The sequence below is a fragment of the Felis catus genome, chromosome B1, assembly GCF_018350175.1.
Source record: "Felis catus isolate Fca126 chromosome B1, F.catus_Fca126_mat1.0, whole genome shotgun sequence".
Lineage (NCBI taxonomy): Eukaryota > Metazoa > Chordata > Mammalia > Carnivora > Felidae > Felis > Felis catus.
Window position 1 is genome coordinate 179,935,719 of NC_058371.1, and position 21,962 is coordinate 179,957,680.

The 21,962-nt window shown below is 41.0% G+C and overlaps 1 protein-coding gene across 10 annotated transcripts in view; it reads right to left on the reverse strand.

The window, feature by feature from the left end:
- The window catches only part of PCDH7 (protocadherin 7), a 420,442-nt gene extending 399,202 nt beyond the window's left edge, over nt 1–21,240 (reverse strand). For 4 of the 10 annotated variants that reach the window (XM_023253220.2, XM_019829661.3, XM_023253217.2 and 1 more), the window contains exon 1: nt 17,597–21,240. In XM_023253220.2, coding sequence (XP_023108988.1) covers nt 17,597–20,788 — 3,192 coding nt within the window. In that variant the 5' untranslated portion in view covers nt 20,789–21,240. Of the gene's footprint in view, nt 1–11,105; nt 11,369–17,596 lie in introns of those variants that run through there. The other 6 variants (XM_023253219.2, XM_023253218.2, XM_023253222.2 and 3 more) reach the window with 3 other exon arrangements.
- Nucleotides 21,241–21,962: the final 722 nt, after the last annotated feature.

A 21,962-nucleotide genomic window follows, 5' to 3' on the forward strand; every position in this document is an offset into this window, starting at 1 on the left:
GCTTCCCAAAGACAACGATCTTTGTTTCCTGTCGTACGGAATAAAAATTACATTCATCCAATATCCAATGATTCACTGTTTGATTTTTACAGTTTTTTAATTTTCCATGGAGTGATAAATAAGTTGGAAACACGAGATAAAAGTTGAGTGATCTGCTCAACATCAGAGATCCAGACCAAAATAAATCTTATAAAATCTGCATCTGCCTCTCAGCCGGATTGTATCCACTAACGCAGAGGCATATTATACGGTAAGTCATGCTTTTAGATGTGAGGATCTTTCTGCATTTCAATGCCTTTTTATAGGAAGCAGAATGTGATGAATGCTTTCTTTCTTTCCGACCCTTGACAAAAGCAAGACTAAATTCACAGCTCAAATGGCAGTACTCTTACTAATGCTGCAAACCCAAAAAGTACCACACAGGTCAACTCTGAACACAAGGTGAGTTGTACAAGCATGCAAGACACAACAATTGAGGATTAGAAAGGTTGCTGGCCTTCCTTTGTTTAGGCTTCACACAAATCATTCTCATTTTCTTTGCACGGCATCTCTGTGGCCCGAAATGCAGAGCTGAGCATCTCTGGTGTAGAGAAGAAAAAGGTATACAGGCATATTTATGTAGATGATAAAAGCACTATCTATGAGTTAATTTATTTTATAAGCCATATGTGTTCTTCCTTCACATTGTGCATCCACTATAGACTGTGACGTGACACAGTGGGGACATAAAACGCTTTACGACATCATCTAATGATTAGCAAACAATATTGCACATAATACTTGAAAGCAAAAACATACAGGAAAACAAAGTTCTGCATTAAACCATTCCTTAGGCTTAAACACAGCAGTTACATGATTATAAATGTGTATTTGCCATTAGGAGTCCCTGCCTTGTGCTGTAACAACTGTTCTTGTATTACAAAAAAATAATCAAAAGTTCAAAATTAATAGCGGTGAATTCTCAGACACATACGCATGCATTATTATTACTTGCTTACTATTTAAAGTAGGTATTCACACTATTTAATTACTGGAGACTCAAAACAAACCCCACTTGTCTACGTGAATAGAAAACAAAACAAAACAAAACTCACAAGATGTATCCAGGAACCTTTTTTTTTAGAATGATAATAATATATACAGTATTTCACCCAGTTCTCATAACGTGGTTACGCAAAACACAGTTGTGTTTTCTTCTATCATTCCCTCTCTGAAAGTGTACCCAGATCTACACTGATGTTTCTAGATGCATAACTGATTGTTCAATTCCAGAAACCAAATTTGAAACAGCTTTCCAACTCAAACTAAACTGTACCTACTTTACTTACACTACTGATGTAGCCATTTTAGAATGTATTAATGATGCCCGCATTTAGTAACTCAATAATAAATGGTGACTAATTTCCAGGGTAGTTTGTCTTTAAGTCGGTTGTTTCTAAATGGGAGTAGAACTTCTAAGAGAAGGTTGAAGAGGCGGTCTCTTGGGTTCCATAAGAATTCAAGTAAGTCTAGGGGAGATGAGGTGGATTCCTTACCATTTTATCCTACTTTCTTTCCATTATTCAGAAAGAACAACGATGCTGGCAATATTTTTAATACCTATTGTGAACGAAACAAAATTCTACAAATTTTTTAATGGACTGTGGAAACAACACCTCAAACGATTTGATTCAGTAGTTTTGAAGCTTAAAAAGTTTAAATCATTGTGGGGCACCTGGGTGGCTCAGTCGGTTGAGCGTCCAATTTTGGCTCAGGTCATGATCTCACATTTCGGTTCTTGAGTTCCAGGTCTGCATGGGGCTCACCGCTGTCAGCGCAGAGCCCGATTCGGTTCCTCTGTCTCCCTCCCTCTCTCCCTCTGACCCTCCCGGTCCCTTCCCCACTCACGCTCTCTCTCTTAAAAATAAATAAAACATTTGAAAATAAAGTTTAAATCATTCTAATAGTATACAAAGATCAGATCATAAGATACAGAGTTACTATATACCTGAACCCAGAGTTACATTATAAAGATACATATTCAGAGACATCTGTTCAGTTGAATAAATGACCTATAATAAAAAGTGTCATCAACACATTAAGAAAACACTGTCATAGCAAACATGAGTAAATCATTATTTTCCTAAAGAATGTATCAAATAGGCTTTGGTTGGGCTCATTTGCATTTTACAGGAATGAAAACATGTCTCATAAAGAAATAGAATAACAGTATGTTTTAAGAGGAAAACTATGACATGATATAAGTCACATTGTAATTGAACGTTTAATAATGAACAGCTCTTAGGAAAACCAGAATAAATTGCAAAACGTATTTTATAAGGAATTCCCCTCTACTCTGCTTTCTTTAAAATATTGTGAATGTTCAGAAAACAAAAAAACAACCCCCCCCTTGAAAAAAATATATTTTATTTCTGGTATAAGGTAAATAAAATGTGTATTTAAAATTTTTTCTAGGTAAAATTCTATTACCTATAAAAAGGCATTTCCAATCCTAAATAAAATGGCAACTTATAAAAATAATGAATTTATGTTTCCTGGTTCTATTAATAATATACGTAACAGACTACGTGAATAATGAACAAAATAAAGAATACTAAAGTAAATAACAAAAAAAGAAAACATGTATTTATGAAGTGTTGTCCAAAACAGAAAGTGGAGAGAAGGAAGAAGTGCCTACTGGTCTAAAATCTACCTTCTCATCTTTTGATTTTACCTTTGATTAAGGTCTCAGATGGTACTATTAAAAAAAATTGGTCTGAGTGACCTAATTTCAAGAACGTAGTATAAAAAGCATTAAAATAGGAAGGCTGAAATATCACTGAGGCCTTGAGGAGTAGCATGTGAATCCAATTTCACTCTCCTACAATTTGTTGACTAGAAACTAGACGTGTTCTCTCTACTTCACACATACACAGTGGTTGAGGGTGTGGCCTTCGCAGCCAGACTGCCTGTAATTTGACCCTCGGCTCAGTCACCTGACAAACTGTTGTTCTTGAGCAATTACTCAACCCTGCTGGGCATCACTTTCCACACCTACAGAATAAAGATAATTCACTCTATTTCACAGGGTAGTTGCACTTATTTAATGAGTCAAAATACATGACACATGTTGCCCCGTGCATAGGATATGGCACGCAATGTAAGTTGAGTATTAGCATTTATGTATTATCCCACTGAAACTGAATCTCAATGGGGAAAGACTTTGTTCCTTTTCGTTACTGTTGCTTCTCCAGGGTCTAAAACAATGCTTTGCAAATAATCACATCATTGGCGTACAATAATCACTCACTAAGCATTTGCTCTGAACCGTTAACTGCATTACCTCTGTGTATGCACATGTATAAATGCATAAACATATGATACGTACATGTACATGTACACAGAAAGTAGTTTCTTGTTAAAGGTAAAACATTAGAGAAAAAGGCAAGAAGTTTTAGTAATAAAGTAAATTCAATGTCCCTGACCTAACATTATGTGCACTGGTTTGGAAAAAAAAATAGGTATTACTGTCTTCTATTCCTAATGCCCTATAGAAATGCCATCTCTATCTAAAATTGACCCTTGCGTTCAACAGTTAAATACAATCAGAAGCAGATTTAGATGCAATAAAAAATTTAAAAAGTAAAAAAATAAACCCTTTCAGTTCATGCCGTAATTATTGCCATTTCCCTGAAAAAAAAAAGAAGAACTGATTAATTTGCCATTTTTAATACAGGAGGTCAAATGTAAAATTAGCTCTAGAAGCTTAGAAAGGTAATTCTTTGAAAAAGTCTCTTCAGCTGTTATGGTCCACTGCCTAGAAATTCTGACCAAAGGGGAGGAAAGAAGGAGTTCCTCTTCCTGACTTTGATGAGTTTACCCTGTATTATCCTAACAAAATCGCCACTTCCTACATCCCATTGGACACATGTATAGTTCCCAGGCAGCTCATTATAGATTCTATCACGTGAATTTTTAACTTGAATAGGAAAATAAAAAGCACCATAAAAAATATCCTCAATGCGTCCATGGATTAATGTTATGAAGCACAGCGTATCGCACATATACTATACTTATCAATAGGTGGTCAAGAGTCAGAGCGTGGAAGCAGCCTCAGTACATGCTTGGCAGTCTCCATATGCCAACAGAAATCAGACTCACTGGAACTTTGTCAGACCAATTATGCCACTGTGCATGAAAATCCACTGAGACTGTCCTTAGAAAAGAGGGATTACTAAACCTGCGTTATTATAGTTTCAACTGACTCCCTCGCCACTTAACTCCTACTGCTTTTCATTTGGATCTTAATACTGAAAATATACTGGAAATTTAAGGCTAAATATTACTATCATCGCTTAAAAAGACCTCCTACATTTGTGGAACAATTCTTGACTATTTTATATAAATATTGATTTTACATTAATTAATACACCTAGACGCACTGATCGGTTGGCAAAGTTAAAATAACTAAGATGCTATTTTATATCACAAATCCCTGTGAAGCTGAAAGTTGCAGAAAGCACTCAGTGATGTGCACAAAAAGCTGGAGGTAATAAGCTAAAAAAATGAACTTTAATTGTGTCCCCTCAAATTTCATATGCAGAAGCCCCACCCCCCAATGTGACTGACTTAGTTATGGCCTTTATGGAGGTAATTATGGTTGAATGAAGTCAGAAGGTGAGTCTAATCTCATAGAACTAATGTCCTTGGAAAAAGAGGAAGGGACAGAAAGAAGGCCATCTGAGGACACAGTGAGCAAGTAGCTGCCCACAGCCAGGAAGAGAATCTTCATCAGAAACTGAATTTACCATCACCTTGATCTGGTAATTCTCGTGTTCAGAATTGTGAGAAAATACATTTCTGTTATTTAAGCCACCCATCTATGGTAGTTTGCTATGGTGGCCCTAGCAAACTGATCCTGAATCTTTTAAATCTGCTAAGCATACATAGCAGGTATTGTGGACTAACATAAAATGCATACCACAGTCTAAATATGTAAATATGTAAATTAAAATCTACCATAGATCCTATGCTAATAAAACTTCTCAAGTTTGGAGAGAGAAGTATGTTGGAGGTGAGTTGGCCATAGGCAGCTACTGGACCCTGTTGTATATAGAAAGGGATGGGATCTAGGAGAGATTCTGTTTTGTTTTTCCCCAGTTAGATATGTCACATGGAGATACCAATAGGACCTGCCTCTTGAAATTATTAGAAATGAGTAAATGATACATAGCATACCCTTTGGCAGAGTGATTACCAAAGAATAAAAGCGCAGGGCACCTGAGCAGCCCGGTAGGTTAAGCCTCCGACTTCTACTCAGGTCATGATCTCCTGGTTTGTGAGTTCAAACCCTGTGTTGGGCTCTGTGCTGACAGCTCAGAGCCTGGAGCCTGCTTCAGATTCTGTGTTTCCCACTCTCTCTGCCCTCCCTGGCTCACGCTCTGTCTCTCTTTCTCAAAGTAAACATTAAACAATTAAAAAAAAAGAATAAAACCTCAATAACTGACTGCTCTTCATGTTAGAGATTGGCCATGATGTATGAAACAAAAATTCCCAGGAAAGCTTGCATAGAAGAAGAAATAACTGTTAAAAAGTGATGGGATGTTTTTTTAAGTGTCAAAATGGATAATATCAAAGTGTTACAAGCCTTTGCTAAACTATTTGCTTTACAGCAATAAAGCTATTTCTTCTCCTCCTTCACCATCGAGACGTCAACAGTTACTGAAAGTCTGATAACCAGGACCTATTCAACTATGCAAAGGCACACACACTTCTTGCACTTTGATCAGGGATCAGTGGAGATTTGATGAAATTCATCAGGGTTAAGAGAATATCAGATGCTTCCGACAAGCAGCAGGACAAATTAAAGCAACCAACCCACCGACCAAACAAAGAAAACCAAAATCAAAACCAAACAACCTTTTAACATAATGGACGGTAAAAATATTCAAATAGTGTACATGCATCCCACGAAGGCTTAGAGAGATTCACGGATCATTAGAAATATTATCTTGAGTTGTGGTAATTCTTTTCAAAGCCCCAAATGTTTTATGTGACACCCCCCCCATAAACCCTATCGTGTAATCAGAGCAGGGGTTGTTATGTAAAATGACAGAGGACAGTTTCAACAGGCTTCTGGACTTGAAAGGACTTACACAAGGTCACACTGGCCAGCCAGTGACAGAACCAGGACAAGGAGGCAGATGTTCAGATTGCCTTACCCAGATAGGAACTCATTTTCCATTTTGCCGGAGACCTTCTAGAAGTGAGCTAACAAATGGAAGTTAGAAATTTCAGGGACTCTAACCCAGAGTTCTTGTAGCCTGACCTACCATCTGCAATCAGAATTCAGAAGGGGGAAGGGCTAAAAATGCAGGTTTCTGGGCTATAGTACAGGCTTGCTAGAATTCAGTTTCTGAGAATTGAATGAAACTGGGACAAGAATCCATGACAATAATATGGCCACTATGTTTATGACAATAGTCTGGTAATAATATTAAGGAGAAGGTGAGTATGTTGCTATGCATTGGTTGTGTCCCCCCCACCCCCCCTTTTTACTTCTTGGTTCTATCTTTCTCTTAACAATATGGGAGCAGAAAATGAATGGAAACAGCGCAGCGGGACATAATTTTTAGACTGAAAAGGAAAACGAAACCACACCAAAACATCGGGTCTAAATGGGAGCAAGTGAAGGTTTACTACTTCTTGACGCTAATCTCGCAACCCAATCAAGCCCTGATGTTTAACACCACTCTTACGATTACCAGCGTCCTGGGCCAAAATTCACGACCACAAATAGTTGTCCTCGTCAGGCCTGGAATTCCCTTTCTGACATAGACTTCTTACTTCCCAGATGTCTAGCAGGTGTTGGAGACGCTTGGTGCCTTAACACAGTCCTGGTCTTTGAAGCTGCTGAAGCTTGCTCATCCTCCTTCCTCAAGGCCCTAAGCAGAAGCCTCACTTCCCCAGGACTGTAGATCTTGGTGAGGTGCTGAGCTGCTTAAAGTTGTCTGCATAAAGCAAGTTACAACAGAGTGTGCCAAAGACGAAACTCAACTCCTTCAGCGGTCATTTGCAATTTAAGAGTGTTCTTTCATATGTGAGCTAGTAAGGAGTATTTTTATTTTTTTAGTAGAGCTGACACACAATGTTATATTAGTTTCCTGTGTCCAACATAGTGATTCCACGCTAAGAAGTGCTTTCGAGTTGCAAGGCATTTCTAAGCAACCGCCTCACTGGCCGTCACTCCCAAGACCATATTCTTCTCTCTTCCAGACTTCTCTCCTTACTGAACTAAGTGCATGTTTCTCTTTACAGAATTCCAGGCTCTCACCTTTAAAAATAACTGTTCACTATAGGCTTTCAAAATAAAAATGGAAACTTATTCTTTATCAGTGAGCATGGGCTGGTACCGTGAATGGATAATATCTGCTAGAACATGCAAACTGAGACATAGACATATGAGAACATAGACACTCATGCCTATGTTTGGGCATAAAGGTACCTATTTTTTTTTTCCACAAAGAAAGGGATAAGGGTAAAGATGAGAATCCATATCTGGTAAGAATAAGGATCTCAAGAAAAGTACTGAAAACCAGCATGCTTGCATGTTTCTTCATACTTCTTCAAAATACATGGGAACTCTACTGGGTGGCCAGTGCCTCTCTTACTTGCCTCGCATATCTCTAGTTTAATTTTTATCTGTTTTTAAGGGTTTGGTGTTGACACCACCGCCAAGGAGAAGGAAGGAGAGGACAGGAGGGAACTGCTCATTTGCTACTGAAATGAGAGCCACACCCACACAGAGAGGGCAGGGACTCTAGCCAACATGGCAGGTAGCCTTTTATCATGGAGACATCCTCCCAGCAGGGAACGAAAATAGCAATTAGGACACTTACAGTCTGATATAAAAGTGGACCTACCATAGCGCAGCTATTCCATATGAAGGGATCTTCAGGATACTTAGCACCAAAGCCCAGGCCCTTTGTTTCTTGTTCAACAAATATAATGAGTGTCTTCTATGGGCTCGGCACTCGACTAGGCACCGGAAATCAATGATGGATGAGACAGACTTGGAGGTGGTTCCTCTGAGTTTCCCATATATATCTGGCCTATGGATATTATTTTTGTGCTATTTTTGTGTCCTATATCTGAATAGACTTGGTCTAGCCATCGTTTCAACTACACCCCAAAGCCTCGCACTGTGTATTAAAGATATAGCAAATCAATACAATGTCTATAAAATGCATGGGGAAAAAAATCACACACATTCAAGAAAACTGTTTTGCAAACTTGTAGACTGAAAATTATTCCCAGAGACATATTTCAAACTGTGGAATTATTTCATAAGGTCCTTGAGTTTTTCTAGAGATAGCCTCAAAAAATATAGGGTTAAAGTGACTTACTCAGTTCTTAAGGTGATTGTTTCTTTGCTTAAAAGCACACATGGGGTTGTTTACAAATCCAGTTAATTAATTAGATCTCTACTTTCTAGCCACAGCCTTTTTGTTTGTTTGTTTTTGTTTTGTTGTTAGTAGTATCAACTGTAGTTTGTGACTACAAAAAGTTTGAAAACCTGGGTCATGTTCTAAGGGGTTCCTTTGAAACGATTTCATCCAGATCAGTCAGAAAATAGATTATATTCAAAAGCACAAATTTCACAAATTTCCCCAAATGCTTTCAGTACACATGAATTCTGACCTGGTATTTCTTCAAAGACTTCATAAAGTTTTTAAGCTAGTTCCATCAGAGTCATGAATAGGTTGTTCATTACTTCAGCTTCCTCACCTCAGATATAATAATGGTGCTTTTCCTCACAGATTGCTCTGAGGAGTAAATAAGCAAACATGCATTCGACGCATTGAAACTTAAGGGACATGATGCAAATATAATCTATCCTTTTCTGCTCCATAATCTTTTTTTTTTTTTATAATACATTAGTCCCATGAGGACAAAGACTCTATCTTACTATTTTCTGGTATATCCAGTGCCATTGCTGATTGTATTAGAAGGTATTAAACCGGACTCCAACATTTCCATATGCCTCTTTAGATGTTGTAATGGGGAATAAATTATTATCTTGTCATTTAAAACAAAACGTCCCAGTGCTAAAATTTATAGGGTAATGGGTAGTTTGTCCTGAGTCTCTCTCCCATCTGTGCACAGGCATCTCCCTAAATGGTAAATTCCAGTAATCACATAGGAGACTGGCCAAGAGTCCTGAGGTGGATGGCAATCGGCAGGAAGGGCGGTAGAGAAAGAGGGGGAGTCTGTGCAAGATAGGAACCAACTGGTGACATGTTCGAAGATTAAAACACACACACACACACACACACACACACACACACACAGAAATGATAATAGACTTCTCCAAGCTTTTTGCCGTTGATGATTGCTATTGTAATAGTATGCTGTTGATCATTCTGATTCAGCAGAATAGTACGTTAAAATCTTTGGAAGTGTTATTTTTTTTTTGCTTCCATTTATTATGTTTTTCCACTAATAGCCATAGTTTCCCACCTGAAACAAACTACAGTCGTGGTCCTGAACCCTTTTCAACCGCTTACACAATGAAACACTTTTTTTCCCACGGCGACCAAGAACAGAAACACACACACCAGGGCTGAAACAAGGCTCGCACACAGCACACTTGGAATGGTTCTGTTTCACTTCAGGTCTTTCCAACTGTGGTAGAGATGCACTAAATTGATTCTTGCCTCGATAAGGCATTCCAACCCAAGTTTTCAAAATGCTGCCTTCGAATGTCCTTCTTTGTGAAAGTATGTATGTATTTCCCCTCTGTGTGGCTGTAATTAGATTATCCCAAAATGCTGGACCTTTTTTGGTCTATAATTGGTTTTTGAATTGATACGATTTATTACAGGACTCACACATTACACATCTAAGGAAGTTAAGTTGGATGAGGGAACATGACATTTTCAAGAAGCAGAAAGTGGCAAGGGTCTTTCACCAGCCTCTTACGCCGGTCTTTGTGCTCAAAACAAATTGAGAAGTTGAGGATAATTAGGTTTTATTCAGGAATCTCACTACAGTTTCATTAATACTTCTGAAAATGTCATTTTTGCAAAATTAAATAAACAGCTAATAGAATAAAAAGCCTGAAATATATACACTAGAGATTTTCATAGGTCAGGGTACATTTGCTACCACTCTACATTTTAGTCTTCTTCCAATATTCATTTATTTTTATTAAAAAGCTTTCATATTGAAAATAACTCACCAAAAATATCCCAAGAATCTGGGATTCTTAGTCTTCCAAAACTTGGACAAAAATTAGGGGGGCAAATAATGTGGTAAATATATTATAAAATTATGAAACTTCACACTTGAACACTTATTTTTAGGCACATAAACACATACAACAACAGATACATAAATATATAACCATAAAGAATTGGAGGGACTATCCAGAGGATTCCCTGACTTGCCTAGAATATTACTTATGCAACTAAAATTCAGCCACTCTCTCAACTATATCTAAATGTTGCATTCTCAGAAGCAGCTTGGATTTATGTTATCAGACATCAAATAGAATAGCCTTCAGATAAATGTACCACGAAAATAGGAAGCCACAAATTCCTTCTGAATGTGACTACAGTGACTTCAGTAAATCTAACGGAAAGATTCCAAATTTCCTTAAGGAATTTAACAACAACAAACATACTTAAAAATTCCATAGATAATTCAGATTCCTTGGTCAATATTTCAAGATTAAGGAAGAAACAATCTATTGGCAGTAACTGCTCAACACAAAATTTGCCTCTCAAATTTATTTTATATACCAATATTTTATAAGTATTGTTCAAAGTCCTTGAGATAGATGTGTAGACATTATATTTTATTCTAACACAACTATCTCACTGGCCTGGAAAAGGCTGTAATTCCATAACCCTTTAAAAATGTTGATCGACTTAGGATTTTACCAAAAGTCAGTGTTTAATGTATTATAGACAAAGACTAAGTAGACTTAATTTTCCTTGGTTCACACAAAGCTAGAATCTTAAAATTATTGTTGAAATGTGCCTTGGGATTTTTTTTACAGCCTTCGCTATTCATTTCTTCTGCTAACCACTTCTTTGAGAATGGAATTCTCAGTGACTCAGATATCCATTTGTAGCACATTTCTTTATTAATACTGTTTCTTTTCTAAGTTTATTTATTTCAACACTCTTTTTCCTTAAACGGGGGGAAAAACTTGAAAATCAAATGCACAACAAGCAAAACAAGCAGTGATTGGCTGACACCCCACGGCCAAGGGCAGGCTCCAGCAGGTTTCGGAGTAGCAAGGACATCAGAGTATGGAGCATAATGGAGCATCATATTAGAGTGGAATTCAGCCAAACACAGTAATGTATGGATGTAGACGCATCTGAAAGAAGGAAAACAAAGATTTATGCAGGTAAAAAAAAAAAGTGCAATGAAGGATTTTTCCCCAATACCTTATACCCAATCAGAATGCTGTGGCAGAGGTTTTGGTCACAGAGAATTTTTATTTACAAATTATGTGTCTGTAAATAATAAATATGCTCGGGGGAAAAACAGTTAACTTGTCAGATGAATCCTACTCAGAAGGTTTAATAGTTTTTTGGTTTGTTTGTTTGTTTGTTTGTACACAGCATTAGAGTTCAATACAAACATCATCACATTCCTGAACATAAACCTTTATTCCGCCTTTAAAACATTAATTCACCAGACGTGATAATTAAGATTAGTTTTAGTGGTTTCAGCTCCATTCTTCTTGGAATGTGATTTCTCCCACAACACTAATGCTAAATAAAGCACTGTGTAATGTTCCGAAACAGAGTCCCTGCTTTAGAAAAGATTCTACGGGTTTTTAAAATAAATAAGAGAGAAAACTAAAGCTGACTCAAGATCTATGTGAACAGCTCCTACTATTTCTATAGAGTCATGGTAAATAAATGGATGAGGAACCTTGCTCTAGCCTAGAAATTGGTTATATACAACTTAAACATAAAGCTCTAAACAAGTATTGTACTAAGTTTCCATTATAACCTTCACCACCATTGTCTCCCAGGAGTAGAAATGACAGTAAAATTTCTAATAGCACTGGCAGCTCTGGCGAAGCAAGGATTTTGTCACACTACATTTAGTCTGAAAAACAGTTCAAATTTCATTTTTGAAATTGACAAACTCAATCATTAGCATTTTATCACTAGGTAAATTTAAAATATGATGCACTAGATTGGTTAATTGCCTAACAAAGGAGAAAATCTAACTGAACATTTTTAAAATGTCACCTTGCTTTAAAAATTTGCTACAAAACCAATTTAGATGAAAAATTCATTTGCAATTGTGTGTTAAGGTCAATATGAAGGTTGTGTTCCCCACAAAGCTGGCAAAATGCAAAGGAGCATAGAAGCCAAAAAAGGATCATCGATATAAATGAAAACAGGCAAAAGATTATTCCAATTAGGGTGCATATAAACTTTTATACACAATGTATAGAAAGCTTGTATTAATTTCCACAAAAGTTATGTTCTCATTGAGAATATATTAATCCCACCTGTTGTCAGGCTTCTGCTGAAATTAAAAATTCTGTCAATTAACCTGCTGAATATATGCTGTAAACAATGTTACTTCAGTGTATGTCATCAATCGCTATTTTACAGAGAGGGAAAGAGCCATTAATTTCTTTAGAAAGTCTAGAAAATGTGAATTGTAACTCCCCCGATAATTTACAGATAAAAACTGGAGCCTAAAGCAGCATTATATTCTATTGTAAAAAAGTCAGTTTTCATAGCTCAATATGTAGTTATACATAGACAGGTGAACCTCAACAGATTTCTGTTGCTATTGAAATGTATACAGAAGAAGGGATGTAAATTCAATTTTATTCCTCGGGGGAGTACGATAAAAAACAAAAACACTGGTCTCTGCATTCCATGACTTGTATCCACACTGTATCCTTGATAATCTTGTGATCTCAATCAAATTACTTTCTTCTAAAGGCCTCAACTTAAGTTGCATCGCCCCGTTCAAGGTACCAACAGGAAACAATTCGCACCCCAATGGTACAGATAAAGACCTTAGTCTCTTCATAGAAAATGAAGGAACTGGTTTGGTTGATATTTCTTAATTCTAAACTGTGATGACTCTAGTCATTTTAGATATAGGCACTAAATGATTGACTATGATATATTTTATTTCAATGTTGTATGTGTTTAAAGTTCAAATATGCTCCACATGTTAATGTATGAATATCACAATGAAATAAAAGTGTAATGGCACCATCGTTGGTTTATGTGAATATATCCGCACGAGTTTGTGTGTTAGAAAGAAAGAGAGATACCATGTGTACACTTTTCCACATATAAGATACGTAATTACTCAAAGATAGAAAAAAAATAACAAGAAAGAAGGATTTTGCTGTATTTATCCAGCTGCATGATTTACTTACAACCTATAAACGGACTCTGTGGTATTGCGTCTAAGTTACTAATTGACTTGGGGTAAGTTTGAGAGAAGTTTCAAATTGCCATACTTGGACTTCCATAAAAACGTACATATTCGATGCAGATCAGATCAGTGGATGACCTTTTCCTTATTCAGAGACATCCAGACGTCTAAGGTAATGTTGCTTTAGTAGATATCTCCTGACTAAAAACATCACCTAACTTTGATCAGTTATTAGCCTGCTGTCTGCTCTATCAGGCCAAATGTAACAGAACCTCTACCATATGCACAATTCGTGGTACTTCTTGAAAGTGTTTTTGGCTATAGACAGACACATCATATTGTAGAAACATGCTTATCAAATTGAAACCAGAAGCCATGGTTGGCATCACTCTACAGATGCTGCTATAGTAAGTATGGTGTCATATCCATACACAAATTAACATTTAGTTTTCTCAGGGCTGAAAACCCTAATAGGCCATGGCAAGTTATCCATTCGCTTCCAGACCGGAAGTAATTAAAAAAAATAATTTCTGCCACATTTTTTTACTAAGCATACAACGAATATATTGAACACAACTCAATAATTAAAGAGAACATTATTTAGACAACATTCAGCAGTTCCTTAGGCAAGGGAAACTATCATTGGACTTATTAAGAATTTTTCTTGAGTATTTCTGAAGCAGCTGTAAATGGATTTTTAAATTAATGTTTATTCAAGCTGTATCTACTCTACTCTTGCCAAAAATACTTTATTTTTCATTTACTAGATACGATAAAATTTTTCCTTGCCAGTGCATTAGGTAATTAATGGCATGACATGTATAAACACAACCGGACTTAAAAATAACTTAAAAAGTCATCACTATGCTTTTATATTGTGTATTAATCTCTTTTGGAATTATATTATTATTTAAGAGAATTGAAAAATACTTAACACATAGTAAAACTCTGAAGATTTAAAAATTAATAGAAAACATAGAATGTCTCTGCCTTTATTTCACAAAGCAAAAAAAGCACAATTGTCCTTCCAGGTCACAAAATTTGAACAAGCCCTAAAACCAGGTTTACCAAGTAAAGCAATAATGAAATGGAGAGGTAGAGGCTTAAGCTCAATAATGCTGTCAATGATCCACATTCTGCTCAGCTAGACACATTATTTAGTTGAGAGCAAAGGCTTTTGTTTTAACTGCAAAGGTCTGAACTATGAATACCTGGGCTATGTCATCAGTTTTGCTAAGGTATGAGTTTCAGGAATATATACATAGATAGATACATAGGTGATAGATAGATAGATAGATAGATAGATAGATAGATAGATAGATAGCAACTCTGCAACACACATCTCATAGATGCTGCCAGAGAGTAACTATAGAAGATTGATTTGAAAGTTTCCAGACCCTGTGAAAACACACCAAAAAAGGGGGAGGGGCATTATTTTCAAACTTTGATTTCCACAAAGCTGCTTAGTTTATTGCAATATAACCATTAACAGGATTTAGGAGCAGCACTTGGAAACGTCTAATTCTCATGAGGATAAGAACACTGTAAACAGATCTCACTTCCATTATACCACAAGTTAAGAACTATGATAAGGCAATTCGGGAAATTTATAAATAAAGTGAAGCCTTTATGTCAGATGAAATCTCAGATTTTTAATTAATCCCTACCATAAGGAATTAAAAGACGGCATCCCTCAGGGTTTTCCTTAGATAGATTCAGTATCAACGGAGAAAATTATAACAAAACCTCGTGCTCTTTATTTTATCTTACATCACATTTAATTACAGAAAATACATTTTGGCAGTTGTATAAAAATTAAAGGTAGTATCTTTTGGGGAAAAATATAGAAAATCATCTACTATGGTACAAAAATCAGAACAAAAAAGATCTTGTTTATTATGTCAGATGTCTTAACAGAATGTAACTTTGTAAATGGATCCCTTGTCCCCTGACAGCAATATTGAAGAGATGAAGAGTATCAATTACTATTACTAATTACATTAAGAGGAATGTGTTTCATTCTCCCCTATTTCATTTTAGTTCAGCTATCTATTGTGGTCAAAACTTCACACATCTTTTGAACACCTAACAACATATAAGTTTTCCAGTCACTTCTGGCAAACTGCATGATTGAGACCAATGGTTTTGTAGGCTTTCTATTTTGGTACATGGACTTCTTTGCTCTGTTAAGAGCCTAGCACCATACATTAGTTTATTTATAAGCATATCACTTTGCCTTTTAAACAGGATGCCACAACAGTCTTGATATTGGCTGTCTTAAATATTCAAGAATCCAGAGCCAACCTCATTTGATGAGCCAAATAAAGCTTAAGTGACAGCACAGAACATATGAGGCGGTTGTATAAAGTATCTATAAATCTGCCACTTGATATGTCCCCTCCAAAGTTTCAGATTACACAATTTAGAATGCAAATGCCATTCAGCCACAAGATAAAAAGTCCTATTAGGATGACAGCGAAGAAGTAAACATTCTGCAGAAAGACCTCTTCACACACTTCTGCACTACAAGTTATCATTTTCCAAGGGAATTTCTATAGATCTAAGTTTATTTGTGGGCGTTTTATAAGTCATCTTTGTACTATTATTTTAACTAGAATTGTCCGATAAAAGTACCCCAAACAAAACAAAAATCTCCTTCTAACTCCAGGTGAAGCAATAACACAACAGATATAAACTCTCCAGTTATCAAATTTCAGGTTAAAAGAAAGAAAGGCTTTCACATGCATCACGTATTTTCGAAAGCAATTTAACGTAATGTAGTTCGGACCTGTATTTTCGTGGATTGCTTTGATTATTGGATATAAAAGCTATGTTCTCCTTATCCAAATAGCTACAGTAGAGTACTATGAGTAGAAGATATTTCTTTAGGAAACTAATTTTTAAGATTGTGAAAGCAATAAGGAATTAATATCTCTTTTCTATAGTATCTTTGATGAGCCCATCAATAACATCTTTAATGAGGCCATAAAACAAGTTCTTGTGCCTTCATTCTTCTCCGACTGTACATTGCACATGCAAAGCATATTTAACAGAGAAGCTATTATTCGATATTATTTGACAGTCATAAATGTGTTTTCTGAAATGAGTTCTGATGATGAGAAATATAGGATATTTTATTAATGGGGTTGCTACAGCCCTAGACACAGCAGTTTCCAAAAGGTTTACCTTGCTGAGTGTCAGACCTTGGCAGGTGTGAACAGTAAACTTTGTGAGTGTTACATATATCACACAAGCAAAACTTTCAAAAACAGATTTTCTATTTTCTGAAGTCCATCTCAAAATATGTTTTTAAGATCTGTTTCCACATTTCACTGGGAAACAACCGTATTCTATACCACCTTAATAGTCTCAGATATCATCATGCATACCAAAATTTTCTTGCACACAGTGCATCCGACATGAACATTTCTGTTGCTTGGCTTAAATAAAAAGTGGGTCATGCAATTTTACTTTTGCTTGTAAACCCTTACACCAAACATGAGGAATACAAATGCTCCCTGCATATCCTCATGGAAGTTTAACTGTTACAGATATCGAGGTATTAAAAAGGCAGTTTCGCATGACATTTGTGTATCCTTAGATATCTTTAAACCAACATTTTTGTCAAAGTAGCCAGTTTTTAAGTATCTCAGACTTGGTACCACATTGGCACGAATCGGCCTCCGTTACCTGTAAAAGCTTGCATAATACATAGCATGGCTAAAACTTTTATACTGTGCAATTTGCATAGGCACCAGTAGTAACTTCAGAAATTTTCTCTCTGGATGTAATTATCCACTTCATAGCCACAAAACAAGACAATTTCAGGTCTAAGCTAACCAGCTAACCAATATTTACCTATTTGTCCTGAAAACAGAAAATGTAGGATGAATTAGTGCCCTCAAGTTCAAAGAGATGGGCAAAACGCTGCCTACTTCCATGTCTGTTAGTAACTTTGTAAACACTGGGTGGGTAACTTGCAAAATACAGTGGTCCACCTCGTGTAGATGGCCCATGCTCACTCAACCGATGACATAGGAATTAACATTAAATTACTGCTGTTAAATTTTCAAATCATAGCTTTAAAAGGGAGAAAGCAAAACTTCACAGAAGGTGCTCTCTGCCTCAGAGTTATTTCACCTCTTCTGGGATATTTAAATATACTTGGAATACATCTTACCTGTTTGCTGTACTTGTTATTGGTTTGACAGCTGTATTCAGAGCAGTGATCTGATCCAATTGAAATGTTGTCTCCTGCTCCCACAAATGTGTTGGCTGGTGGTAGATCTTGTACGGCCTGGTGTTTTTTTCCTGCAGTTGGTGACTGGGGATGAAGCTGGACAGTAGGCAATGGAGAACTAGATTTGTAATGCCTGGCCAGGTCAGGACTGCCAGGCCCACCGTTAACGGATCGGTATCGCCCCATGTTTGGGCTGTCTGACAGCTTCTCATTGACACTATCATACCTCTGTCCATTTGGTTTAGAAGCTTCTACAGTGACAATGCTGCTGTAGAGAGGCTGCTTAGATTTTTTGTTTTTCTTGTCTTTTTTAGGCTTTTTAGATTTGTCATGCTGCTGGGGTGTAAAAAAGTCTTCATGATCTTTTTTGCCAGCTTCATAGCCATTTTTGCTTTTGGACCGGCAGTACCTTGCCATCACTACAATTAAGATGATTAGAATCACGGTCATAATCCCGGCCACCACCCCAATGACAATACTGAGTCTCTGCTTGCTAATTTCGTAACTTGGGTCACCAGCTATATCCTGCGTGAGTGGGGTGTGCAAACTTCTGGCTATCTGTGAGTCAATCACAGTTGCATTAGAAACACTTTCATTGACAAACACATGCACCAGGGTCGTGGTGGACTGGGAAGGCTGTCCACTGTCATTCACTTGCACCACCAACCTGTGCAAGCCATAATGCTTTTGGGTGAGTTTCCCCACTAAGGAAACCACACCGCTGGTGGAATCAATTTCAAACAGCTTGAAGGGATTCCCTCCCACAATGCTGTAGTTAAGGTCTGCATTGATGCCATCGTCACTGTCTGTTGCCAACACTGTAGCTACTACTGTCCTGACATTACTTGAAGGTGGCAGTAAAGTGTAGGAAATGTTTCTGGGAAGGGTAACGGTGGGAGCGTTGTCGTTCTCATCCATGACAAAGAGAGAGACCGTGGCTGTGGCTGATCTGGGAGGATCTCCCCCATCCACAGCCTTGACTCTGAACGTGTATGTGGTCTGATGTTCCCGGTCAAAAGACATTGTGGAATAAATGGTCCCCGTGTCATTTTCAATGGAGAAAATGTTACTGTTTTCCTCTATGTAGAGGCTCATCTCTGCATTGCGTCCCTTGTCAGCATCCATCACCGTGACCATCCCCACAGGGCTGTTGGGCTGCAAGTTTTCTTTCACATAAAACGTAAAGACGTCCTGCATAAACTTAGGGTCATTGTCATTCTTGTCAGCCACCTGCACAATCACCGTGGTGCTGCCCTGTAACACTGGGATGCCTTTGTCTTTGGCGTTAACTTTAAACTCATACCTGTCAGTCTGCTCGCGGTCCAGTACCGTATTGACGAGGATGTCCCCGGAATCAGGATCGATGGCAAAGATCCCCATCACAGAGGAATCCAGCGAGTAGGCGATCTCTGCATTTTTCCCGCTGTCGGCGTCTGTCGCCAGCACCGTGGCCACCCTCTCTCCAGGGATGTTGTTCTCGGGAAAGTAAACCTCCACTACTGACTGGCCGAAGACAGGCGGGTTGTCATTAGTGTCTCCTACCTTGACAACCAGGGAGTTGTTGCTGGAGAGGCTGGGGCTGCCCGAGTCCACCGCCACGATGACCACGTTGAACTCCCGGGTGGTCTCATAGTCCAAAGGGGCCGAGGTGTGCAGAAAGTACTTTTTCTTGTTCTGGTCGCCCTCTGTGTCGCTGGCCGGCTTGAGCTGGAAGGGCACGTCGCCCACCACGGTGCAGGTGACCACGCCGTTCTCGCCTTGGTCTCGGTCGGACACCTGCACCAGAGCAATGGGGGTGTCGACAAGAACATCCTCCGCCACGTTGGCCACCCCGTCCTTGAGCGGGATACGCCCGATCTTGCGGATTTCAATGGACGGCACATTGTCGTTCTCGTCCTTGATGTTGAGGACCACCGTGGCCTTGTCGGTCTTGGGGGGCTGCCCGCGGTCCCGGGCCATGACCGTGAAGCGCAGCTGGTTCACCTCCTCCCGGTCGATACGGTGCAGGACACTGAGCCAGCCGGACGTCTCGTCGAGGCGCAGCAGCCGCCGCACGGACTCGGTAGCGGCTCCGAACACGTACTCGATCTGCCCGTTGACCCCCACGTCCAGGTCGGCGGCGCGCAACTGCAGGATGGGAGTCCCCGGGGCGCTGTTCTCGGCGAGGTCCGCCTCGTACACGCTCTTCTCGAAGCGGGGGCTGTTGTCGTTCACGTCGGTGATGAGCACCCGCAAGATGGCCTGAGAGGAGCGCGGCGGGTCTCCACCATCGCGCACCCGCAGGGTCAGCTCGTAGGAGTCGCGTTGTTCCCGGTCCAGCGCCCCCTTCACGATCAGCTGTGGCTGCTTCTCGCCATCCGGGGTGTCGGCCACCTGCAGTTCGAACACGCTGCTGCGGCCGCCGGGGTTGGTCCCGCCGCCGCCCTCCGGCGCGTCCGGCCGCCTCTTGGAGCCGCCTGGGCCGCCGCCGCTCGCGCCGTTCCCGCCGCCCCCGGGGTAGGGGGCGCTGTCGGCAGGCCCGGCGCGCCGGCCCTCGCCGCCGCCGCCGCCGCCGCCGCCGCCGCCGCCGCCCCCGGGCTCCTGGAGCAGCTCGTAGCGCTCGATGCCGTTGCGGCCGAAGTCACGGTCCGTGGCGGTGGGCAGCAGGTAGAGAGTGCCCACCGGCCGGTTCTCCTCCACGGTGAGCGTGAGCACGGGTGACGGGAAGGTGGGCGTGTTGTCGTTGATGTCGAGCACGATGACCCGGCCCTCGAACAGGTCCACCCAGCTCTGCGAGGGCCCGATCACCGACACCTCGAAGTCCAGAAAGCACTCGTTCTCGTCGAAGATCATCTGACACTGGGGCAGCTTCTCGCGGTCGATGCGCCGCTCGCTGGTGCTCAGCTCGCCGGTGAGGTTGTCGATCTTCAGGTACTCCGAGCCCGACTCGAGGCTGAAAGTCACCTCACCCGAGCCGGTCACGATGCCCAGGTCCGAGGCGACGTTGCCGATGCGGACGTCCGCCGGGCCCTCCTCGGCCAGTCGATACCGGAGGAGTTGCTTGGCGGCCGCCAGGCTGAGCGAGAGCGGCAAGAGGAGGCAGCAGCCCAGGCACCAGCCGCGCGCCCATCCCGCGGTCCGCATCCTCAGCATCTTCTCCTGCTGCTGCTGCTACTGCTCGTTCTAGTCACAGCCCCCTCGGCGCCCCCCTCCTCCGGGGCCGGCCGCCGGCCCTCCTCCCAGTCCTCTTCTCTCTCCGGGAAAGGAGGAAGGGAGAGGAGGGAGGGGGCGAGAAGAGCAGCGTGCGGAGTCGGCCAGGGGGACCAGCGAGGTGTCCTTCTTTTTCTTTTTTCTTTTCCTTCTGCTTCTTCCGAAAGTTATTGTTTCATAATTCATGCAATGGGTGCTAATCGCCCGCTCGCCGGCCGCCGTTCAGTCGCAGTACTCACAGTTCACGGGACACTGCGCGCCGCGGGCTCGGCGCCCCCCCAGAGTCATCCCCGCAGCGGGCGGAGAATCCCGGGCTCCCGTCCCCGCTCTGTCGGATGGGGCCGGAACCGCTCCGGCGGGCGGGCGGTGGAGCCGGGAAGCGGCGGGGAACACGCCTGCAGCTTCCCCCGCCTGCCAACCCCGTTGGTCTTTGCTGCTACTCGAGTTGAGTCCAATTCACGTTCCAGCCACACACTCCAGACCCAGCTTCTGCTCCGGCTGCCCAGGCAAACGTGAGTTGCTTCCTGCACGAGGCGCTGGGGCCAGCAACAAGCCAGTCTGAACTCTGACTCTGCTCTGGCAGCGGGGGAGCCAGTCAACAGATCGAGAATGAAAAAGCCCTGGCAGGTCGCTTCGGGCACCGTGCAGTGGAGACCACTCGCGTCACACGGCAGTCCGCGTCCGGGTCCCCCCCGCGCGCCGAAGAGCAGCCCGAGCCATCTTCAGAGACACCCAGAGAGTCAGTCCCTTTTCACCCCCAAGAGCTCGGGTTTCTCTTTTTTTCTTAACAACTCTGCGCAAGGTCATTAGTCACGAAGCCGCCGCCTGAAACCGCAGCAGCCGTTCGCCCGCGGGGGCGAAGGCTGAACCGTGCGCACCGCGCGGTGCCCAAGTTTGGGTTCGCAGCCGCAGAGTCCGTGCCTTCCCTCACCTGCATTCGGCCCGCATGTCGGAGCACTGGGATCTGCAGCGCTGTGCGCGATTCAGGGAGGAGATTGCAGCCTCTCTCTCTCCCCGCTCTCTCTCGATCCCTCCCCTCCCTCCCTCTCTCTCCTCCCTCCTCCTCCTCTCTCCTCCCTCCTCTCCTTTCCCCTTTCCCCTTCTCCCACTCTCTCTA